General features: G+C 45.8%; 2 protein-coding genes and 1 long non-coding RNA gene across 3 annotated transcripts; 1 reads left to right on the top strand and 2 right to left on the bottom strand.

Annotated features, from left to right (window-relative positions):
* The first annotated feature begins 1,464 nt into the window (after positions 1 to 1,464).
* NFILZ (NFIL3 like basic leucine zipper) lies at positions 1,465 to 3,798 on the top strand. Its single transcript, XM_061356125.1, has one exon. It carries the CDS (start codon positions 2,331 to 2,333, stop codon positions 3,237 to 3,239), a length of 909 nt encoding a protein of 302 aa, XP_061212109.1. The 5' UTR covers positions 1,465 to 2,330; the 3' UTR covers positions 3,240 to 3,798.
* Positions 3,799 to 12,073: 8,275 nt separating this feature from the next.
* Positions 12,074 to 18,664, bottom strand: LOC133213634 (mucin-16-like). The gene is made up of 12 exons (XM_061356019.1): positions 18,454 to 18,664; positions 18,266 to 18,333; positions 18,000 to 18,172; positions 17,550 to 17,713; positions 16,737 to 16,804; positions 15,957 to 16,111; positions 15,298 to 15,461; positions 15,142 to 15,206; positions 14,377 to 14,552; positions 14,235 to 14,276; positions 13,106 to 13,185; positions 12,074 to 12,228 (listed from the first exon to the last, which is right to left on the bottom strand). The coding sequence occupies exons 1-12, from the start codon at positions 18,559 to 18,561 to the stop codon at positions 12,130 to 12,132; spliced, it is 1,362 nt and encodes a 453-aa protein (XP_061212003.1). The 5' UTR covers positions 18,562 to 18,664; the 3' UTR covers positions 12,074 to 12,129.
* Positions 18,665 to 19,323: 659 nt separating this feature from the next.
* On the bottom strand, positions 19,324 to 20,101 carry LOC133213645 (uncharacterized). The gene is made up of 3 exons (XR_009725852.1): positions 19,953 to 20,101; positions 19,803 to 19,870; positions 19,324 to 19,492 (listed from the first exon to the last, which is right to left on the bottom strand). It is a non-coding gene; the product is annotated as an uncharacterized LOC133213645 (long non-coding RNA).
* Positions 20,102 to 20,180: the final 79 nt, after the last annotated feature.

A 20,180-nucleotide genomic window follows, 5' to 3' on the forward strand; every position in this document is an offset into this window, starting at 1 on the left:
TGAATGTTAGTTACAGTAATCTCAAAACTTCTTACAGGATCAGGCACCTGGAGCAAGAGGAGGACAGGGAGGAAAAACTGCTTTGCCCAGTGCAGGTGGTGAGTTTGCGCACTGAAAAAGCCACCTGTTGATCTTTGACTCATTCAATGACCAAGTCATGTCAAATTCTAACCTGACAAATTCCTGGTAAGTGATTAAACCCTGAGACAATAGCGTATGTCTGCCTCTTGACACTGTCAAAAACCGCAAGTGCGCTCATTCGAATTCTCCCTTTGATGCTTTGAGGTCAGAAGTAATTTTGATCAAAAGCTAGAGGAATTACCCCAAACTTATGCTAAAGGGCATTCTTTGTTTTGGTCTTTAGTTGCCCTCAGAATCTCTACGTACTGTTTGAGAGCTCAAAGATGTCTGGCTAAATTAAAATAAATGCATTCCAAATTCCAATTAAAAAAAATCACACTCATTTGGACAGGGAATACTTGCATGGATCTTGTGATTTAAAGCAGAACAAAACTCTGGTCATACTGAGCAAACCTGGCTACTGAGTAGATGTAAATGTGTCTATTTTGCAGATCTGCATTGTGCAGAGATCACGGGTGATGACAACCTGCTAATGCTGAAGGTCTCTAAATCTGCAAAAATAAATGATGTTTTACCTGCAAGCAGCAGATTATTTAATCCATTAATTTCTACAGAAGATTAGCATTTTTAGGCTCAGTGTTCACATTTCTGGCTAAAAACTGAATAATGCTTGGGTTTGGGACATTATGTTGATTTTATCACCTCTGAATTTGGGCAATTTTCAGCCTGAAACATTTTTCATTTGGGGGAGGGAAGACAGCAACATTTTCAGATAAAACATCAGCCAGACCTGCTCCCCCAGGCCTGAAGGGAACCTTGGTGATGGCCCCATCACTCAGAAAAGCATTTTCCAGTTATATAAACAGGTACTACCATTATTCTAGCTACATGGTGAGGCATGATTTCATTGCAGTCCTGGTAAAGTGACATCTTGACCATTACTTGTGTGGTGGTCTTTGTGGGTCCCAACAGTCACGTGGTAATGAAGCAAGGTCTGTGGGGCTTGAGACATAGCAAATACTGAAGCTTCAGTGCATGAGTTGCTAATCAAAGTGAAACAATTAGCCCTTCTATCATTGTTTAAGCTCAGCAAGCAACTAAGTAACACGCAGCCACTTGTTCGTTCATCCCTCCTCACTGCTGCACAGTGGGATAAGGATGAGAATCTGAAAAAGAAAAGGTAAAATCCTGTTGGTTGACATAAGAACAGTTTAGTAATTGAAATAAAGTAAAATACAATTATAATATTAATAACAAAAACAATATATCACTAATAATAATAAGGAATAAAAAAAGAGAGAATAAAACCCAAGAAAAATTTAAAGCACAACCCAGTTGCTCACCACCCACTGACTGATACTCAGCCCAACCCGAGCAGTGATCTGCCCCTTTCAGGTAACTCTCCCAGTTTCTATACTGGTCATGATGTGCTGTGGTATGGAATACCCCTTTGGCTAGTTCAGGTGTCCTGTCTCTGCTTCTTCCTGGCTTCTTGTGCCTCTCCTCACTGGCAGAGCATGAGATTGAAAAGTCCTTGATCAGGGTAAGTGCTATTGAGCACCATCTAAATCATCAGTGTGTTACCAGCAGTGTTCTCAGACTAAAGCCAAAACACAGCACTGTACCAGCTACTAGGAAGAAAATTAACCCTATCCCAGCCAAAATCAGGACACCACCTTTACCATTTTAGGGTAATCCTGTAGAGGTGATGGTTTATCAGACTCAGTGCTGGCTGGTCCTTCTGGCCCAGCTCTTTGTAATTGTTCTTCAGCTGCTAATAAGATATGTGACTGAGGTAAATCAGTTGTTCTCCCTGCCCCTTCCCTATCTGTATAACAGGGGCAATGAGATTAGTGAGTGGCAAGTTCTATGTCAGAGCAATTTTTATTATCCTGATTGAAGTTAGTTAGCCAAAATGCTTGTGATTATTCACTGAGTCAACAAAATATGTCCTTTTAACTTGATCACACACATCTTTTGGGTATCCTGTGATGGACTTTGCAGATGCTGGTGAGATGTGAATGCATCGATGTGCTGACAGCATTTTGAAAATGTGCCTCCAAAATGAGAGCAATAGTTGAGGGAACCTGTCCTCAGGGTATGTGCATGCATGGTGCTGTGCTCCGTGTTCCTGGTATGACTGCAACAGACAAAACAATAGCATGGCTATATTAACTTATTCATTGGTATTAATTAATAGCACCTTTAGTGGTCATAGTTTTGTGTTCTAATTCTGGCAGAACCTGGCTATGTTCATGACCATGGAAAACCTGGCACCGCTGAGCACTGTCGGTGAGCTTGCGCTTCAGCAGAGCAAGGCCAAGCTCCTCCATGGCCATGTGAGCGGTCCCTCCCGGCGCAAGCGGGAGTTCATGCCGGATGACAAGAAGGACACCATGTACTGGGAGAAGAGGCGCAAGAACAACGAGGCTGCCAAGCGCTCCCGGCAGAAGAGGCGCCTCAATGACTTCGCCATGGAGAGCCAGCTCATCGCTCTCAGCGAGGAGAACTCCATCCTCAGGACAGAGCTGCTGTCCCTGAAGCTGCGCTTTGGGCTCATCAGCCCCGACACCAGCACCTACCAGAGTAACTCCCTCCAGGATCTCCTGGGAGTTTATTTCAGAGGGCACAGAGCAGCCTCCCCGCACCTCGAGGCAGAGCCCTTTGCTGGCGAGCCCTGCTTCTTCACAACAAAGAGCTTTGTGCCAAAGGTGCTGGAGCCAGCAGACCTTTCCTGCAAAACCTTTGGCCCATCCAGTAACATCCTTGGCTGTGACTCCAAGCCAGCTCCCATGGACACACCTGGCCTTCAGGAGCCTATGAGGCTTGATGCATCCTTCATATCCACAGTCTGCTCTCCATTCCCCAGTTATCACTGCCCAGACAAATATGCTTTCCATTTGCCTTTTTCAGGCAGCGCCTGCTTCTTGTGCCCGTCCCCCAGTCTAGCCAAGGTGAGCAAAGGAAGCAGCACAACTGTGTCAGATGAAGATGATGAGCAACAAGTGCCCAAAACCTTTCCTCTACAGCCATGCAGCCTGCCATGCCCTTCAGAAGATCATCTGAAGGGCCGAAGCTACACTGCCCTGCCTCACAAGCTCCGTATTAAGACCAAAACCCTCAGCAGCTTGGAGGAGAGTGGCCTGGACTCCCACTGAGGTAGCAGAGGAATGGCCCACTGTGGGGCCAAGACCTTCCAAAGACATGAAGGGTTTGGAAGGAGGGGGTGGGAGGAAAACATCTTGTGCTTCAAAAGAGGGAAGTAATTTTCTTTGCTTTGTGTAAATGGTAGGGGAATTTATAGGTCTGGGCTGCATCAGTACAGCACAACTGGAGCTGGCCATTATGTCCATCTTGCTGGGTGAGACCTGCAGTTGTTGTGTAAGTATGACTTCCACACAGCTGCTCTGCTTACAAACCAAGCTAAAATCTGAGGCACGATGAGGCTAAGACAGTAGAGGTGGTACTCATGTAGCACAACAACTGCTTGGGGTAGCAACCATTTGAATTACCTGTGCTTCATTGTTGCCTTCATCTTCACAAATGTTCTTCAAGTCTTAATTGCTTGATAGGAGAAACTGTTGATGGAAACCGTTAATCTTCATCTGTCCATGAGGGACATGGGGGCATGGTTTCACTTCTGTGAAAGAAGGAGGGGATATAGAAGTGTGCAATGACCAGGGTGGGGAGGGAGATGTCTAACATTTTCTGCAGGTGTGTCCCTTTATGGATATAAGGGATATATGTATATCCCTTTATGGATATAACTCTACCAGCTGAGTTCCCTCCCGAGGCTTTACCCATGTCAGCTGGGCTGCAGGAAATGCTCCCTCCTACCAAATTTGTACACTGAGATGTGTTGGGAAGCTTCAGCAAAGTGGGAACCTGCTTTCAGGCTGGGCAAGCTCTTACTTGCTTCCCACGTGGTGCTTCTGCTCCATCCTCAAGCATTCAAGAAGTGTCCATGCTAAGACGTTTCTAGCATAATCTTCACATTGGTTTTAGCTGTTCCTGGTGGCAAGGGTTTCCATCTGTCTAAGGAAGCTGGTGTTTTCCAGATCTCCAGACTTTGGTTTTATCTAATGCGTATGGGTTCATCTCCTTCCTCCTTTTAAAGCATTTTGCACTCTTTTACCCAAGTGCATGCTGCAAATAGTATATGTACTCATAGAATCATAGAATGGTTTGGGTTGGAAGGGACTTTTGAGGATGATTTAGTTCCAACCCCCTACCACAAAGTATTTGCTGGGGTACTTGCCCTGTCCATCCTGCCTTCTGACTGCTTAGCCTTTGACAAAGCCTGCACTGCAGCCACGGTGAGTGTGGAGGAGGTGTGATACAGCTGGAGAACTTCAACCCAGCCGACCACATAGCTCACGGCTATGTAAGGCAGGAGGCATCTTGAGCTGTAGCTTCATTCATTGAGCTGAAAGCCAGTTGAGCCTCAGTGAGCAGTAGCCTCAATAAAGCCTATTTCATGCTGTTCCTCAGTCACCCCAAAGATAGTTTTCAGAGATGTATTTCAGGTATAGCTGTAACTTCTTGTTCTCAGTGATCCTTTCGTGTTTTGTTCTTTTTCCTAAAGAAAGGAGGCTAATGTAGTTCTGATGTTTCTGTCTGCTAGCTCTAAACATTTTTTTACATGTTGGACAAAACCAGCCTAATCTCAAAGAAAATAAGCAACTACAAATTGCTCTCCTCTGCCCCGATACATTTTCATGCATAGACTTGTAGAAAGCTGCATTGCCTGCTCAGCCCTGCTGGAAACCAGAGATAACACTGGGAACCAAGCTCAGGTCCCTGGGAGTCTCCTCTTTGCTGTTCTGCTGCTCGCAGAACTACTCTGATCCTTTTTGTGTTGCACTATTCCCACTATAATTTCATGGTCTTGACAGTAAAGAGAATTGTCAAGAGTTGTTTTCTATAAACCATTTTATGGCTAATACAGAACTGCATCAATGACAAGACTGTGTAAAAGGACAAACCATAGTACCTGACATGGGATGTAATAATCTGTCAAACTGGTTTGGAAAAGAGGGCCCTGAATGTCAGCTCTACAATGGGTCATCTAAACTGTGGAGGTGTATCAACACATTGTGCCTAATAAATCTTTCTAGAAGCTGCAAAATGTGTTGCCTATCTGTTGGGACTGATTCTGCACCTAACTTTCCTCCTCAGGGACAGCCAGAGTGATAAATACATCTGTGGAGACAAGGGCTGTTCAGCAGGAGCACAGTGAGCTGCGATGAAGGGCACAGGTTCAGCAGGCTGTGGGGAATGCATCTTTGCAATTCCTCTGTCCATAAATATGCTTTTCTCCAGCTCAGCACCTTTTATACTGATAACCCTCGGGGACAAACCCTCCTGACTGTCCATCTCTTGTACTTTGCTGCTGAGATCAGTGCAGAGAAGTGGGCAGACCTTCATGTTGGCAGATGCTGAGGCCAGATCCCCTGGGCTGCAGCATGAGGTGGGCAACTCTACTGTACTCACTGGCATGAAGGGAAACCAGAGTGCTGCAACCACTCCTCAGGTATGAAACTTGATGCAGTGCTGCTTTCAGATGAAAAGAAACCACAAGTGGTTCGATTTCCTGTCCTATTCCTTCTGTCCTCTCTTCCCCTCAGAACTGGTAGGGGCAGCCCCATAGAAGAAGGCTGCTTACAAACTATTTCTCTAGGAGAAAATTGCCTCCCTCCCCGTCACTGCTGGACCAGTTTTTCTCACCACTGTGCATGTGCCTGCAGCCATTTCTGGATGCAGCAAGAGATGCAGGCAGCATCCTGGCTGTGGCAGCAGAGCTGGGGGTAGATCAGCTCACCACACTATGTAGGATGGGTTTGGTGATGGGTTTGGTGCTCAGAGTGAGGGGTGTAGCCCCCAGGACCTACTATGAGATGACCCTGATGGGTTTAAATCTGCAGGTGCCCAAAGGTGACTTTCTGTGGGCATAGCTCATCTGAAGATGACTAGGAAATGAGCAACGCTTCCTGTTTGTTGTGTCTCTGCTGTGGCACAGACCAAGGGCCAAACCTGGAGCTGGTGTAAGCTGCCTGGCCCAGCAGAGGGAGCGGAAGGGTGCATGAAAAGGTGTGAAATCCACTCATGAGATGCCCTCTGGAAAGCAGCGAGCTGCATTTCCCCGTTGTCTCTTGTTCAAGGCTCCACATCCCTGCTCCTGCTCTTCATGTCCTTGCCTTTGCAGCCAGGATGGAAAGTGATGGTGTGGACAGGAGTCGCTCTTCCTCAAGAAACCTGAGCACCAGGACTGCCACACCAATGGGTCTCTCCTGCAGCTGAGAAAAACCTTTCCAAGCAAGGAAGCAGCTTCTGTGTGTGCAGGAGCTCATAACAACAGGACAGCCATCTGCGTTTAACCCAGGTTGATGCTTGAGGCCAGCTCTCTGCTTGCATGAGGAGGTTCAGCTCTAGCCATCTCCCTGGCCCGGGAATGACAAGACATGAGGCTTATGTCCAAGCCAAGTGTGTGTACAAGTCACAGGGAAGTTTTGCTGTCTGCCAAATAACGCCACTCCTGCCTCAAAGCCCCTGGCAGTGCAGGGATGGGGTGGTGGTGAGTGAGGACAGGGCAGCTCTCGGGGCAGCAGCACACGACAGCTCTGGGCTCTTGATGGGGAAATGCAAGTGATTTTGACAAGTGGGGAACAGACAGAGGAGAAAACATGAGTGAAAGGGAAGGGAGTGGAAAGGTTGCATTTGAAGGTTAACACTTGCCCCAGGAGAGAAGAGACAAATGTCTGTGCTCTTCAATAGCATTTGCTGATGAGGTTGTCTCATAGCTATTTGGTTTGGGTTTTTTTCTTAAAAGACCAATTATGTCCCTTTTTTTCCACTGTACTTGTTCACACCCCTGTTGAGCAGAGAGTCTGATGAACATCATTATGAGATGTCAGACCATCATCACCTTCCTGGTGTGGTAGCATTAGTTCACACCTCCCACACTCACTGCATTTCTTTAATACAGCAAGAAAAACCAGCATGGCATGAGAATGAGATTGCAGCAGAGAAAGACTTTCCACTAAATAACCGCAGTGTTTTGCCTAACCTCAGAATCAAACCGTCCCATTCTTCCTGCTCCCTTACTTTCCTGAAAAGGCAGATGAGGGGATTTCTTGTCCTACAAAATCACACATGGAGTGCTGGCACATTGCTGTGACTGAGGAGAGCAGGGCTCCAGCACCGAGCAGGGTGGGTTGACCTCTCCTTTTCAGGCCCTGAGCCCATGATGTGCCAGAGGCTGACTTGTTCATGTCATCCTTGCTTTATATCACCAGAAAGGGCTCAGGAGAAGCCTGAGCTGCACCCATCCCTTCTGCACAAAGAAGCCGTGTCCATGATGAGGTTGATCCCAAGTTGCAGCCAGCTGGTACCCTGGAGCTCAGCACCAGTTCTTCACATCTGCTGGACTGTGCCAATCTCCCAGGCACCCCCTGATGTCACAGGTAACTTTGCACATCTGCACAACATCAGCCACTGACACGCACAGGCTGTGCCACCCCAGGCCTCACACAGCACTGGCAGACAGAAGGCAGGTTTTAACACAGGAGCAGCGGTGAAAAGTGGGCACGGTCCGGGAGGGCTCTGACAGCTCTTTAGCTCACACTCTCACTGAAAACCCCTGTGCAATCACTGCTGCCATGGAGCCTCTTCCCAACACTCAAGCCAATGAAAGGACCCATCCTCCTCCATGGGAAAAAGTTGATGGGTGTCAGGAAGTACCTCTGGGAAGGTAAAAGGGTGACCAGAAGGTGTCTTATTAACAACCAAGCAACTTCTTCCCTGTTCGGTGGCTGTGCTCTGTGCTGGCAGGAGCAAGGTGGTGGCAGTGATGGCAGAGCCCAGCTATCTGCAGGAGATACCATGGAGCAGGCAGAAAAGCTGCCTCTGTGAGTGTAGGCAGCGGCTGCAGAGGGTAGCTGATCTCTGCCTTTCCACTCCCCATCACCCTGCTCTGCACTGAGGGTGAATTGGGAGAGAAAGATGCTGCTCCTCTGGCTTTTGGCTAAGCACAGAGTGGAGGTGGGGGGATCTGCTGGGCTAAAACCACTGCAGATGTGACAGCTGTTTTGTGGGCTGCAGCAATACCTGCTCAAGAGGGCTGTGCTCACCACAAAGTTAACCAGAGTCCTGCCCCTCTGTTAAGCCTTCAACAGAAAAAGGTATAGGCTGAAAGCAAGGTGTTTGATTTTTCAGCTGATATGAGGGATGCAGAATAGCAGCCCTGGCTTGTGCCTCATCCCCTTGTGTTTCCCCTTTCAGGTCACAGGAAACAAAGGTGCAGCTCTTTGCTCTGCATGACACTGGACCATGGTTGCAGCTGCACTGGGCACATGGCGCAGCCCCATCCTTGAGTGCATCCTTGGGGAAGCAGCAGCCAGCAGCTGACACAGGCCCGCGATGCTGCTGTTGGCTTGTTCCTCCCAGCAGCCCAGCATCCGTAGCCCGGGTTTCTGGTAAGATATGAACTTTTCTCTGGAAAGTTTCAGAGGAAATGAAGTGGCCACTTTGAGTCAACTTGAGAGCCAAACACCCTTTGCTTGTCAGAGACCTGTGGGAAAGTGCCCTGCAAGATGCCTCCTGCATCACCCCTGTGGCATCCCTCCTGCATCCCTGCAGCATCCCCTATTCCTCCCACATTCCTTCCACCACATCCTGTGGAAACTTCAAGAGGTCCAGGGGAGTTTCTCAAAAGTTCATTCAATTTGGCACAATGCTTTTGGGAATTGTTTGAGGGAGGGTTTGGTGCTGAGCTTGACCCTGTGTGGTATTTCCTATGGCTCCTGCTCCTCTCTGCAGGGAGCAGATCCCTCCTGTGCAGGTCTTGGGAACATGGGCCGCAGCACCAAGTGAGTGGCTTTTCTGCTAACCATGGCATGAAATTCTGGTGCTGGCTGAGCCATTGCACAGCTCTGCAGAGGTGAATCCTGGCTGGAGAGGGATCCTCCATCCATCCCTGTGTTGTGGTGAGCTCCTGGCATGGGTGACAGTGTCACCATGATGCTGTTGCATTGGCCCTGGTAGCGGACACCATGAGCTTGTCTGTTCAGGGTTATTATACAAGAGGTTGTGGGGATGGAGAAGTGACTACATGCACCTGAGGCCATGAGGGGTGGGAGGGAGGCAGCAGAGCACAGATAGCACTGAGGACCAGGTAGTTTATTGCAGGGTATCGGCATCACCTCCTAGCCTATGCCCTAGGCTGGTGGTGGGGCTGTGACTCCACTGTGGAGGCAGTGCTCTGTTGGGGGTGTGGAAATGGGTGATTTCTGCTGCTGGGAAACGGTGCTGGGTTGGTGCTGAGAACAGGAGGTTAAAGAGCTATCTGAATGTGTGCCCTTGTTGAAGGGTGCCCATGTTGCACAAAGGGTTTTTTGATGACTGTTTCCAAAGCAGATGGAGCACTTTTCTCTCTATTAAAAGCCAAATACATCAGGAATTGATGAGGTGAATGATGAGAAGCAGCTGAATCTTTTATTGCTGCAGCTCAGGCTTATTTCCAGCACAAAATGTTTAAAAAGCTGAAAAGGAGAATGAAAACCTCTCTCTTATTAAGCAGCAATTGCCAAGGTAGTTCTGGGTAAGTCCACCTAGCCACATGCTGGGAAGAGAGATGATTGGGAGCTGCCAGATGCCAGGATCCCCCACTGGTAGCAGCAGGGACTCTGGGCTGAGCTACATGGAGTCATAGAGCAGTTAGGGCTGGAAAGGACTTTAAGATCATCAAGCTCCAACATGAAGACAAGGACAGAAATGCTGAGGGGCAGCCCGGGTGCATCTGCAGTGCAAAGGGAGAGAGGGGGCAATGGGAAGCCAAAGGTGGTGCTGGGAGGAAGCAGTTGCAGAAGGGGATGCTGAAGGCGGGTGTTGATGAAACCGGGTTCTGGGCAGATCCCTGAGGTCAAGCTGACCCTCTTTGTCTTCTTGCTCTGCTGTTGCCCAGCCCCAGTCTCTGCCTGGGGCCAGAGTCTGAGCTGCCTGCGTCACTGCAGAGCTGGCTGGGTCCCAGCAGCTTTGCCGGGGGCCCTTTGGAAGCAGCAGCTCCATAGCAAATGTGGGCAGGTGTCCAACCATAACACACAACGCATTGCGACATCGCATACAGGATGCTGAGAGGCACTGTGGCATGTGAGAGCTCCTTCCTCTTGGAAAGCAGCCCCATAGGGAGGCTCATGAGCACCAGCCATCCCCATACTGTTCTTGAGGTTGGACCTTTCTTCCTGCAAGCTACTGCTGCTTTCTTGGTCCCTTTCTCTCCTCTCAGTTATCTTGGTGCACTTTCTTCAGTGTTTCTCAGCTTTAGTTATGGCTCTGTAGTTTTGGGTGTTGAGTATATACACCACCTGGCAGGGCTGGGGTTTGACTCTCCTATCCATGGTGTCAGTGCTGGTGGCTGCCCATGGTGGCAAAGGTTTGTGGGACATCCTGCGCTGCCAGTGAGTGCTGGTGGCTGTGCTGGGGAGAGGGGGATGCTCAGCATGTATGGCTGCAGCTGTGCAGAAGGGCACATTTCATAGAATCCCAGACTGGTTTGAGTTGGAAGGAACCTTAAAGCTCATCCAATTCCAACCCCCTGTCACAGGCAGGGACACCTTCCACTAGAGCAGGTTGCTCCAAGCCATGTCCAACCTGGCCTTGATTTACAGTATTTACATTTGAAAAGGTAAATTGGAGAAAAGCTAAAACATAGGTGAAGCCAGAGCCTGTGCTGGGAAGTCCTTTCCATTCACAACCTTTTGGTCATGCAATGGCTGTTGCAGCCACGGCACACTGGGTGGCATGGAAACTTGCCTTTCACAAGTAGGTCTGAAAGTTTTTCATCTGGTTCTGCTGACATAATAACAGGTGTTTGAAAAAACCCTTGTTTGATTGAGCAATCAGGTTTCTAATCCTCTCTGTAGGTAACTCCCCTCTGCAGTAAGGAACCTGACTTGGAGGACAATCTGGTCGAACCTGTCACTGAGGAGCTTCACTTTGAAAGCAATATGCCTGTTTGACTGAGTGGAAACATTGCCTGCAGTGGAAGGATTAATGACTAATCATGGTTTTTTCATTAATTCTAACTCTAGTGCTTTCACTTTCAGCAGAAGTTTCATCTAATGATAGTATCAATTACCTAGAGATCAGCACCATCTCCAGTGCTCCGAGACTGAGGGATGCAACAGGCATTCTCAGGCAAGTCTGTTTGGCTCAGGTAGTCTGGAGGGGCAGTAGAAGGTCCTCATCACTAACATCAGACACTGCACTATGGGTTGACAACCAAGGTGCAGAAGTTCATGGATTTCAGTAAACATAGGTTTTGATTTGGGATGAAAAGCATTGCCACAGAGGAAATACAAGGAGCTACAGCTTTGTGGCAATGAGCGGCATTTATTCACCTGGAATCAGTATCAATCTCAAAAGATACAGGTGACTGTATCACTCAGATTTAAAAAACATGTCTTTATGTAATCTCTTGACATAATTTTAAATGTAGGAAATCATAGAATCATGGAATGGTTTGGGTTGGAAGGGACCTTAAAGCTCATCCAGTTCCAACTCCCTGCCATGGGTAGAGACACCTTCCACTAGAGCAGGTTGCTCCAAGCCCCTGTGTCCAACCTGGCCTTGGCTTACAATATTTACATTTAAAAAGGTAAATTAGAGAAAAGCTAAAATCTAGGTGAAGTCTTTAAGTTTACAATATCAATCCCCCAAAATCTAGGTTGTAATCTAATTTTTAAGCCCTTTTAAGAAGGCTGACATCACTGAAGGGCCTTGCAAGCTGCAGTTCCTGGTAGTATTTATTTTCTGTTGGTTGTGTAATATTTGTATGAAGTACCGCAATGCTTTAAAGAAATGTTTTCCTCAACTTCTGCATTGTTGGCAGCTTCCCAGAGTATGAAAATAGTTGTGGTTATAGTGCAAGGATTGCCTCAAGAGAAAATGCTAAACATAATTTATTAAAGAAACATTTTTCTAGTAGTTATAAATATTTTTTCCTTCATCAATGGACAACCAAGTCTGTGAGAACAGACTTTGACTGTCATGTCAATGCACTTTTCTTGTGCTCAGATGTGGGAAGTACACGCCGTACATGCCTTGTTGAACCTGGTAGAGATGTGACTTTCTTCTTAGGCAGAAGGCAATCTGGTGGGAAAAGAACAATGTTAATGGTAAAACATGAGTCTGCAGCTTGCCTTCATGAGATGCCCCCAAACCACGCTGCCAGGTGGTGATGGAGGGACTCTATGACAAAGACACTTGTCTGAAGCTGCCTAAGCAAACACTAGCACAACCCCCAGTTTTGAATCTGAGTTTTTTCCTCTCCTAAATCTTGTTGACTTGCTTTTAATCCTGAACCTCTAAGGGCAGTAATCCATGTCCTGTGTAGGGTTAGCTGTGCTCTCCTAGCTGATGCAAAGCAAACAAAGGTACTTTTGAAATGGTGCTATTAAGATGCTGTTCCCCACCAAATCAACACTAGAGATCAGAAGAGGATCTGCCCTGCAGCTGGAGCACGGCCCCGAGAGGCTGCTGCAGTCTGTGTGTTAAGAGCACTGAATACAAAATTCAGGCTGTGATCCCTGCAGGTTATTAAAAATGTCATCTATGCTCCCTCACCTCTAACCAGATCATTCTTCAGACACTTGAACAGGGAAGAGGTTTAAGAAACGCTGCAGGAGATCCCCTAATTCAACCTGCTTGTCGTCTTGCTGTTGGCCTTAACTTTGAGTATAGATTTTTCCCTTGGCATAGGATTTTCACTCATGATCCACTGCTTCCCTTCTAGGAATCAACTTAGCTGACTATAAATACCCTTCCCCATCCTCCTGTGCACAAGTCTTTGAAAGAGCTGGCAGGAACGGAAGGAGGATTTGGCATGCCATTTGCTGTTACCGTCCATGTCAGGTACTGCTTCCAATTGGGCTTCCTGAGGATGTGTCTGAACGTCCCTCCTGCAACTCCCCAGGTGGCTGGGCACTGCCAGAGCTGTTAGAGGTAGGGCAGCAAAGGGACCACTTACCAGGAAGCATAACAAAAGGAGGAGAATGAAGCCAAGCAGGATGGAAATGCAGATGAGGATAATTGCCCAGAACTGTAGCCCTGCAAAGGCAAAATGAGAGCACATCAGGGTTTTTTGCACTCCTGTACGTAGGGGACAGAGGGAGATCTTGCTCCAGCCAAGTTCAGAAGTACTCTACAGTGCACAGGTGAGGCAATATTGCTGAAAGAGCATCTGGCCTCCCCTGGCTGCAGGGCAAATGTGCCCCAGCAATGACAGGTTGGGAGGGACATAAAGAAACTTCGATTAAATGGAGTGAGGGTTTAAGCATAGAATCATAGAATAGTTATGGTTGGAAAGAACCTTAAGATCATCAAGTTCCAACCCCCCTGCCATGTCAGGGACACCTCACACTAAACCATGCCACCCAAGGCTTTGTCCAGCCTGGCCTTGAACACCATCAGGGATGAAGCATTCACAGCTTTCTGGGGCAACCCATTCCAGTGCCTCACCACCCTCACAGTAAAGAACTTCCTCCTTATATCCAATCTAAACTTCCCCTGTTTAAGTTTGAACCCATTACCCCTTGTCCTACCACTACAATCCCTAATGAAGTTTCCCTCCCCAGCATGTTTATAGGCCCCCTAAAGGATCTACAACTTTAAATGTCACCTCAGTGTGTGTCAGAGCCCTCAGATGGTTTCAGGGATGTTCAGAGAGACAAAGTTCTCTCTTAGCTGCTAGATAGACCCTTTTTGGGAAAGGGACGGGGCTAAGGTTGTCTGCAAAAGCTGAAGTTACTTTAGTCAGCGCGTTTGGGGTGCATGGAAAAGCAACTGAGAACTTGTGTTTCTTTCTCCTGTTTACTGTTAGCTCTGGGGCTGTGGCTATGCTTGTGACACTGCACTTGGATTTCTTTTAAATGCTGCAATTCTAAACAAACTTTTGTGCCAGACCTTCAAACCAGCTTCCCTAATTGTATTGCTTTTGCCTGTCCTCAGGCTGGCTGGCTCTGATGGTAGCCTGCTGTTTGCTGCCAGCCTACCAGGAGTAAGCTTCTGGGCTCTTGCATGGGTCTAGTCTCCATTTCAAGGTATGTGATGCTAATTTGCTGTAGTTTAAGTATTCACTATTCCCAAAAAGCACTTACCAGATCTTTCAGGCTGTTCATCTGTCTTGACTGGAGAGTAACCTGGAAATTAAGGGTAGGACAGGGGAGAAACAGAACACTCTAGAGGTGATTAAAACAAAACTAATAAGCATCCCCACAAAGTAACTGCAGGAGCTCTCACCTTCAACAACCAGACTCTGCTCTTCAAGTTCATAGCTGGAGCCCAGCTTGGTGAATCCATGTGTCAGGCGTTTCAGCTCCTCATACACCTCTTGCTTTTGCAAAGCTCTCGAGAAAGGGTCGGGTGTGAGCTTGCAGATGGAGGCAACACTTGTGTAAGTCTTCCCACTGACAGGCCTGGAGGATGACAGCCAGAGTCATCAATGTGGGAGAAGAGAAAAATAGAGCAGGGTAGAGGCAGGGAGAAGGATTTAGAATCAGGCTCAGGTTTGCAGATGTCTAAGCAGTGCTTTATTAGCATGGTAATCCTTGTTTCTGCATGTTTCTGCAGTTTATGCTGGATGAGACAGGGACTCCTGCAGCCTTGTGAAATCAACCACTGATTTAATCCCAGGTAAGGCGTTTTGAAGAGGGTGAATCAACTCTGCTTTTTTCTTCCTCTAAAGAGGTGTTGGACAAGACACACAGAAGTAGATCTTGCTTTCAGCCTGGTCAGTTCTGCTGATTGCTAATGTGCTTATTCCAATAAATTAAACCAGAATGAATGTATTTGTTTTACTCTGGAATCGTTTACGCATGACAATAGATCTGCTACCTCTCATTTGACAGGAACCCTTTGTGTTAAATGAAGAACTGACAGAGCGACTGAAGGTGCTTCCCGTGTGTCATCCAGAGCACACAGGTTAGTAATGAGGCATAAAGACCATGCTATGACTCCAAATGGCTCTTCTGCTAACTGCTCTTTTGGGACTCAGGTAGGACTTACCCAAAGCTCTCAACGGTACAGCCAGCAAAGTAGTCCTGCAGGCTGCTAGTTCTGAGCACATCAAGCTGATGGGAAGAAACAAAACAATGGAGGAAAACTGAGTAAATTTAATACTCAATTTGGACATGGAAATTAAGGAATTGCTGTTAGTTTTACCTCTTTCTCAATTTTCTCTTTGTTCACTTGGTACATCTGTGACCTGGAGTCCTGCAGTTCTGGGGAGTAGGGAAGGTTGGAGATTCTGAAACTTAATCTGAAGTTTTCTTTCTTGGTCTTGAGGGGTGTTTCATAAGTTGCTGGCTCAATTGCTAGTTCCAAGCCTGGAAATTAAGAGGAGAAGTTAGTATAAATTCCAGCAGAGAGAAACAGAGGCTTTTCTATCACACAGCATTGACCTGTGGGCTTCTAACTAGGAAAACATGCACAGGAATCTGTCAGCAAATTCCCAGTCTACCCTTTGAATCAGCCCTTCAGCAATGTAGTAGGCCAATTGTTTCTGTGGGAAGTTGTACATTTGAGAAGAGCTGAAAGTCTTTATCTCTAAATGTCTGAGTTATGGTGAGTAGTTACCACTTCCTTTTCTTACTTGAGTAACACCTTAAGCCATTAGGGACCAAAGGGCTACACTGAATCAGACTGAAAGACTGGCCCAAGGCAAAGGACTCTGACCTGAGTCCAGTGATTCAACTTGGTAACAGATTTATTCCCACACACATGCTTCTGATTGACCAGAAGTTGGGGAATTGTGAATATGCTGTGCCAAAAGCAGTCGGTCTGGGTGGAAACTGGGCAGCTGTGGTTTGAGATCTACGTACTGTCTACTGAGAGCCCTTGCAGCTGGTAACTGCTTCCCAGCCATAGTCCGGTTGCATTCGAAGTGCTGTCCTGAAAAACCCTTTCAACCACAGCTCTGTTGATGTTGGGTGCTGACTGGAAGAAGCACTTGCAGTCGACCACTATGGATCCAGCCCTGTAAACAAAAAACCCCACAGTTTCTGAGATAAATATCCTGGTGATTACAAAACTTCTTCATGTGGGAAAGGGTTTTCTGGAGGATTCCTGCTGTTGTAAGTGTTTTAAGCTAACGTGGTGCTATTAGGAGATGTGAAACATACTATTTGGAGGCTTTTCCCTTTGACAGGAACAGCAAATGAAATACCACTACCCCTTCTCTCTGCAAATTTGGGTTATACTGCATGCATACAGTAAGATCAGCACTTTTTAAAGCCTTTACCTGAGGGTCGCTAGTCTAAATTTCTTTCCATCTAGAGCAGGACAATACAGCTATACCTGAAGCCCACTTTTAAAAGGTAGCAGAACCCAAGCTGAAAGGAAGAATACAGGGGCTGCAGGGTGGCAATCAGTAGTTACAGCAATCCTGAGACTGAGAAAAATGATCGCCCATACCAAGTCAGGAAAAAGTCAAACTGACACATTCTGGGAAGCCGGGAAATGACTTCTTAAGGCATAAACTAAACCATTTCCAACATGAGAATGGAAGGGAGGAATTCTGCAGAGAATAATGGCACTTGGCTACTGGGGAATAGTGCCAGGGTGTGGCAACCTTTCAAACAAGATCAGATTGTATTGCAGACCTTAGCCTTGTGATACTGCAGTTCAGGAACTGGTCTTGCAGGTTGCTCTGACGGTACAGTTGATTCACCTAAAATAGGAATGTCATGTTAAAGATTAAAGAGTTCTGGGTCTCATGGTAGATGCTTTAGGACAGCAGGAGGGCCTCTAACTTTGGAGAAACACCAGATTTTTGTACAATTTTTTTGCTAGTTGGATTTCATGGGAGTTGGTTTTCACTTCAATTTATGCCTTCTGGTGATGGAGTCTGACTTCCAGCTTGGCAAGCCTTTTTCTCTTATCTGAGCAAGCTGCCAGTGTTAAACAGCACAATCTGCTGACTGACAGCTGTCATTTTGATCAACATTTCACAGACAGCACAGACTCAGAACTCGAAGTATGGAACGTTACAGCTTCATCTAAAAAGAAAACCTACTCCGTTAGGGCTTTATCAGGTTCATATGGTGGTCAATTGGCACTGAAGAGAGCGTGCTGGGTTCTCAGCAATAAATTATATATACGTGCTGACCTCTGAGCTTGCAAAGATTTGTATACACTTCAAGAGATGGGACTGAAATGCTTGAGTGCCTTTAAGAAATCAGCTAAACCTCTTGCATTTTGCAGTGCATATATTTGGATGGAGAGAATATTCTAAGACCACATGTAACCTAACAAATCAAAAGTACTTCCAAGGCCAATCTCATGTTTCAGAGTCTAGAAAATTTTGTTCCCAAATGTTGATTGATGCATTTTTCTAATTAAGACATAAATCTATGGCAGCTGCTGTAAAAATTCACCAGTACAGTCTTCATGGTATTTGAGCTGCAGCTCCTTACCTTGTTACTGATGCTTTCCACTGCTGCTTTGTATTCTGGAGACTGAGAGTTTGGGTTAGTTAGGTTTTCATTGACTATTCTAAAGGTCAAACTGTAGCCTGATTTGTCTGGAGCTTCAATCAAGATGGGCTTTCTGGCCATAGCTGTGTCTGTGAGGGAGAAACCTAAATAGAAAAGGTAGGGTGCATTTGTTTTTACATCAGCTCTATCCATATCACAAAAGTAATATAGGTATATGACAAATTCTCCAGGAATTGTATGATTTAAGGCACAGAAATGCTTCTAGAATGGCAATATAATGCTGTATTGGTTTTGTCAGTGTCAAAACCTACAGAACACCAGCAAACCACAGGGGAAGCGCATTAGTACTCAAACCCCAGTGGAGTGGAAGAAAGAGTGACCTCTAAGTAATCCCAAAACCATAGCTTGATACTGTTCATGGATGCTCACCATTGATGTACAGGCTGTTCTTCTCCAGGCTGTAGTGCCCCAGTCTGGTGATGCCATTTGTCATGGTGCTGAGCTCATGATAAACCTTTTCTCTGTCAAACGTGGCAAGACTGGCATCGTTGTTGTAGCTGCAGACAGCGTCTATTCCTGTGTCATCCCTGTGTCTCCCAGACCTAAGTAAAAGTCAGACATGCTCTTTAGGACACTGCTGATGTTTACAGAGCACCCTGTGTAATTTGTGTGACTAGAAACGACTAGAATCTTACCTAAATCTCATCACTTTACACCCTGTGTAGACAGAGCTTATGCTGCTGTTTTTGAAAAGACGGTCAATCTGTAAATGAAACAAACCCAAAAGGTGCAACTAAGAATTTGAAAGCATGTCCCAGGTTTAATGCAGTCAGATTAAGTTCATCACCATAACACAAAATGGCAAAACCAGAGCCAGACTTACATAATAGTTGATAACTTTTGCTGTGGAAGTGAATTTGGGGGAACTTGGTGCATCCAGATCTGCCGTGTACTGCAGGTTGGTCAAGGTGAAATTCAGTGTGAAAAGCATGGATGTTGGTCTCGGTGCAGTGGTTAAGCTCAGAGCTATAATCAAAGGGGAGAAGGATTATGATCTTGGTATAAAAAAAGTTACCTTCACTTTCAAAGACATTCCAAATCCTAGCCCAGTTCAAAGATACTCTGAAGAATCTCTTCCCCTCCTATTTTCTGAGTGTACCACTCCTTCAACACCTTTCCCTGGAATAAGTTTGGCAAAACACTTACATGATCTCTCAAGTGGCTCAGTGTAACCTGGAAAGGAAACAAACAAGAAGCACTGTATAAGAGAACTATACACTTAAGGGGATGCAAGAGAAGAGGGGATGATTAAATGGATGACTTGGGAATGAATCATCAGAACCAGTCCCTGAGGGTGTGAATCTGTTAAACAACCTACTGCTTAAGCAGAACAAGGTGCTTTTATATGAAAGTGATGACTACAAAGAGAAAATGTATGTTCCACTGTTTAAATACTGGAGGGAGAGAAACTGGGAGATAAGTTGATATGCAGGTGAATGACTGGGGTCAAGACTAAAATCAAGTAACTCTTCAATGTCATATAAATATTGAATTTTTTAAAAATATCTATGTGAAAATGTTCTTGGAAGTATACACTTCACCTTATGTACATAAGTAAGCTATGCAGTAGAATGCAGTGAGACTACCTGTTCCTTAAGGTCACTTTTATTACATTGAAGTGATCCCTAAGACCTGAGGTGGTCTCAAACTCCTCTGTTGCCTGGAGGAATGAGAAAATCAAGCACTTACCATTGATATAGAGGCTCTTGTTGTCCAGGTTATAGATTCCTAATTTGGTGATGCCATTTGTCATGTTCTTTAGTTCTTGGTAAACCTTAGTTTGGTTAAACTTGGGCACTTGGGAACCATCTCCATAGCGGCAGATGGTGTCTACTCCTGTGTTATCCCTATTCTTCATTGACCTGAGGAATTGAATATCATGAGGCTTGTGTTAGTCATTAAAAAAATCTGGGATTTGTGTTTTGTTTTGATTTTTTTTTGTTGGTTTGATTTTCATCAGAAGAAAAAAACCAAACCAAAACCAAACAAAAGATCCCAAAACTCTTAATCTGTCCATGATTCTCAGACGAGCTGCAGAAATCACTGAGATACAGTATTACAAAGAATACCAAGCTTTTGACAAAGGAAAAGAACTGTTATTAAAGTGTTAGCCAAACATAAGGAAATCCATTTTCTTAAGCTGCAAGTTAATCTTTCAGCTATATTGCCTACCTGAATCCTGTTACTTTGCAGCCAGTGAAATAGGGACCAATGCTGCTCTTCTGAAGCAGGGGATCAATCTGACAAGGAAAGATCTTTGTGAGAATGGGAAACCCAAAATACTAGGTGATTTCAATGAAAAACAGTGTGACTTGGGCTTACATAATGTTTCATTATTTTCTCAGTAGAACTGAATTTAGCAGAACTTGGTGTCCTTAGGTCTGTTGTGAACCTGAGGTTGGTTATTGTGAAGTTCAGTGTGAATTGCTCTATTATTGGTCCTGGGCTTTGTGTGGTTGTTGATTTTGCTACTGTAAGAACAAAAAATACACAGATAAAATAAGAGCAAGATCTTTGTAAGACATAATACACTTATTATCTTTCTTCATA

Source organism: Neopsephotus bourkii, unplaced genomic scaffold (genome assembly GCF_033783945.1).
Source record: "Neopsephotus bourkii isolate Nb327-2 ecotype Australia unplaced genomic scaffold, CSIRO-AGI_Nbou_v1 NB_838, whole genome shotgun sequence".
Classification (NCBI taxonomy): Eukaryota; Metazoa; Chordata; class Aves; order Psittaciformes; family Psittacidae; genus Neopsephotus; species Neopsephotus bourkii.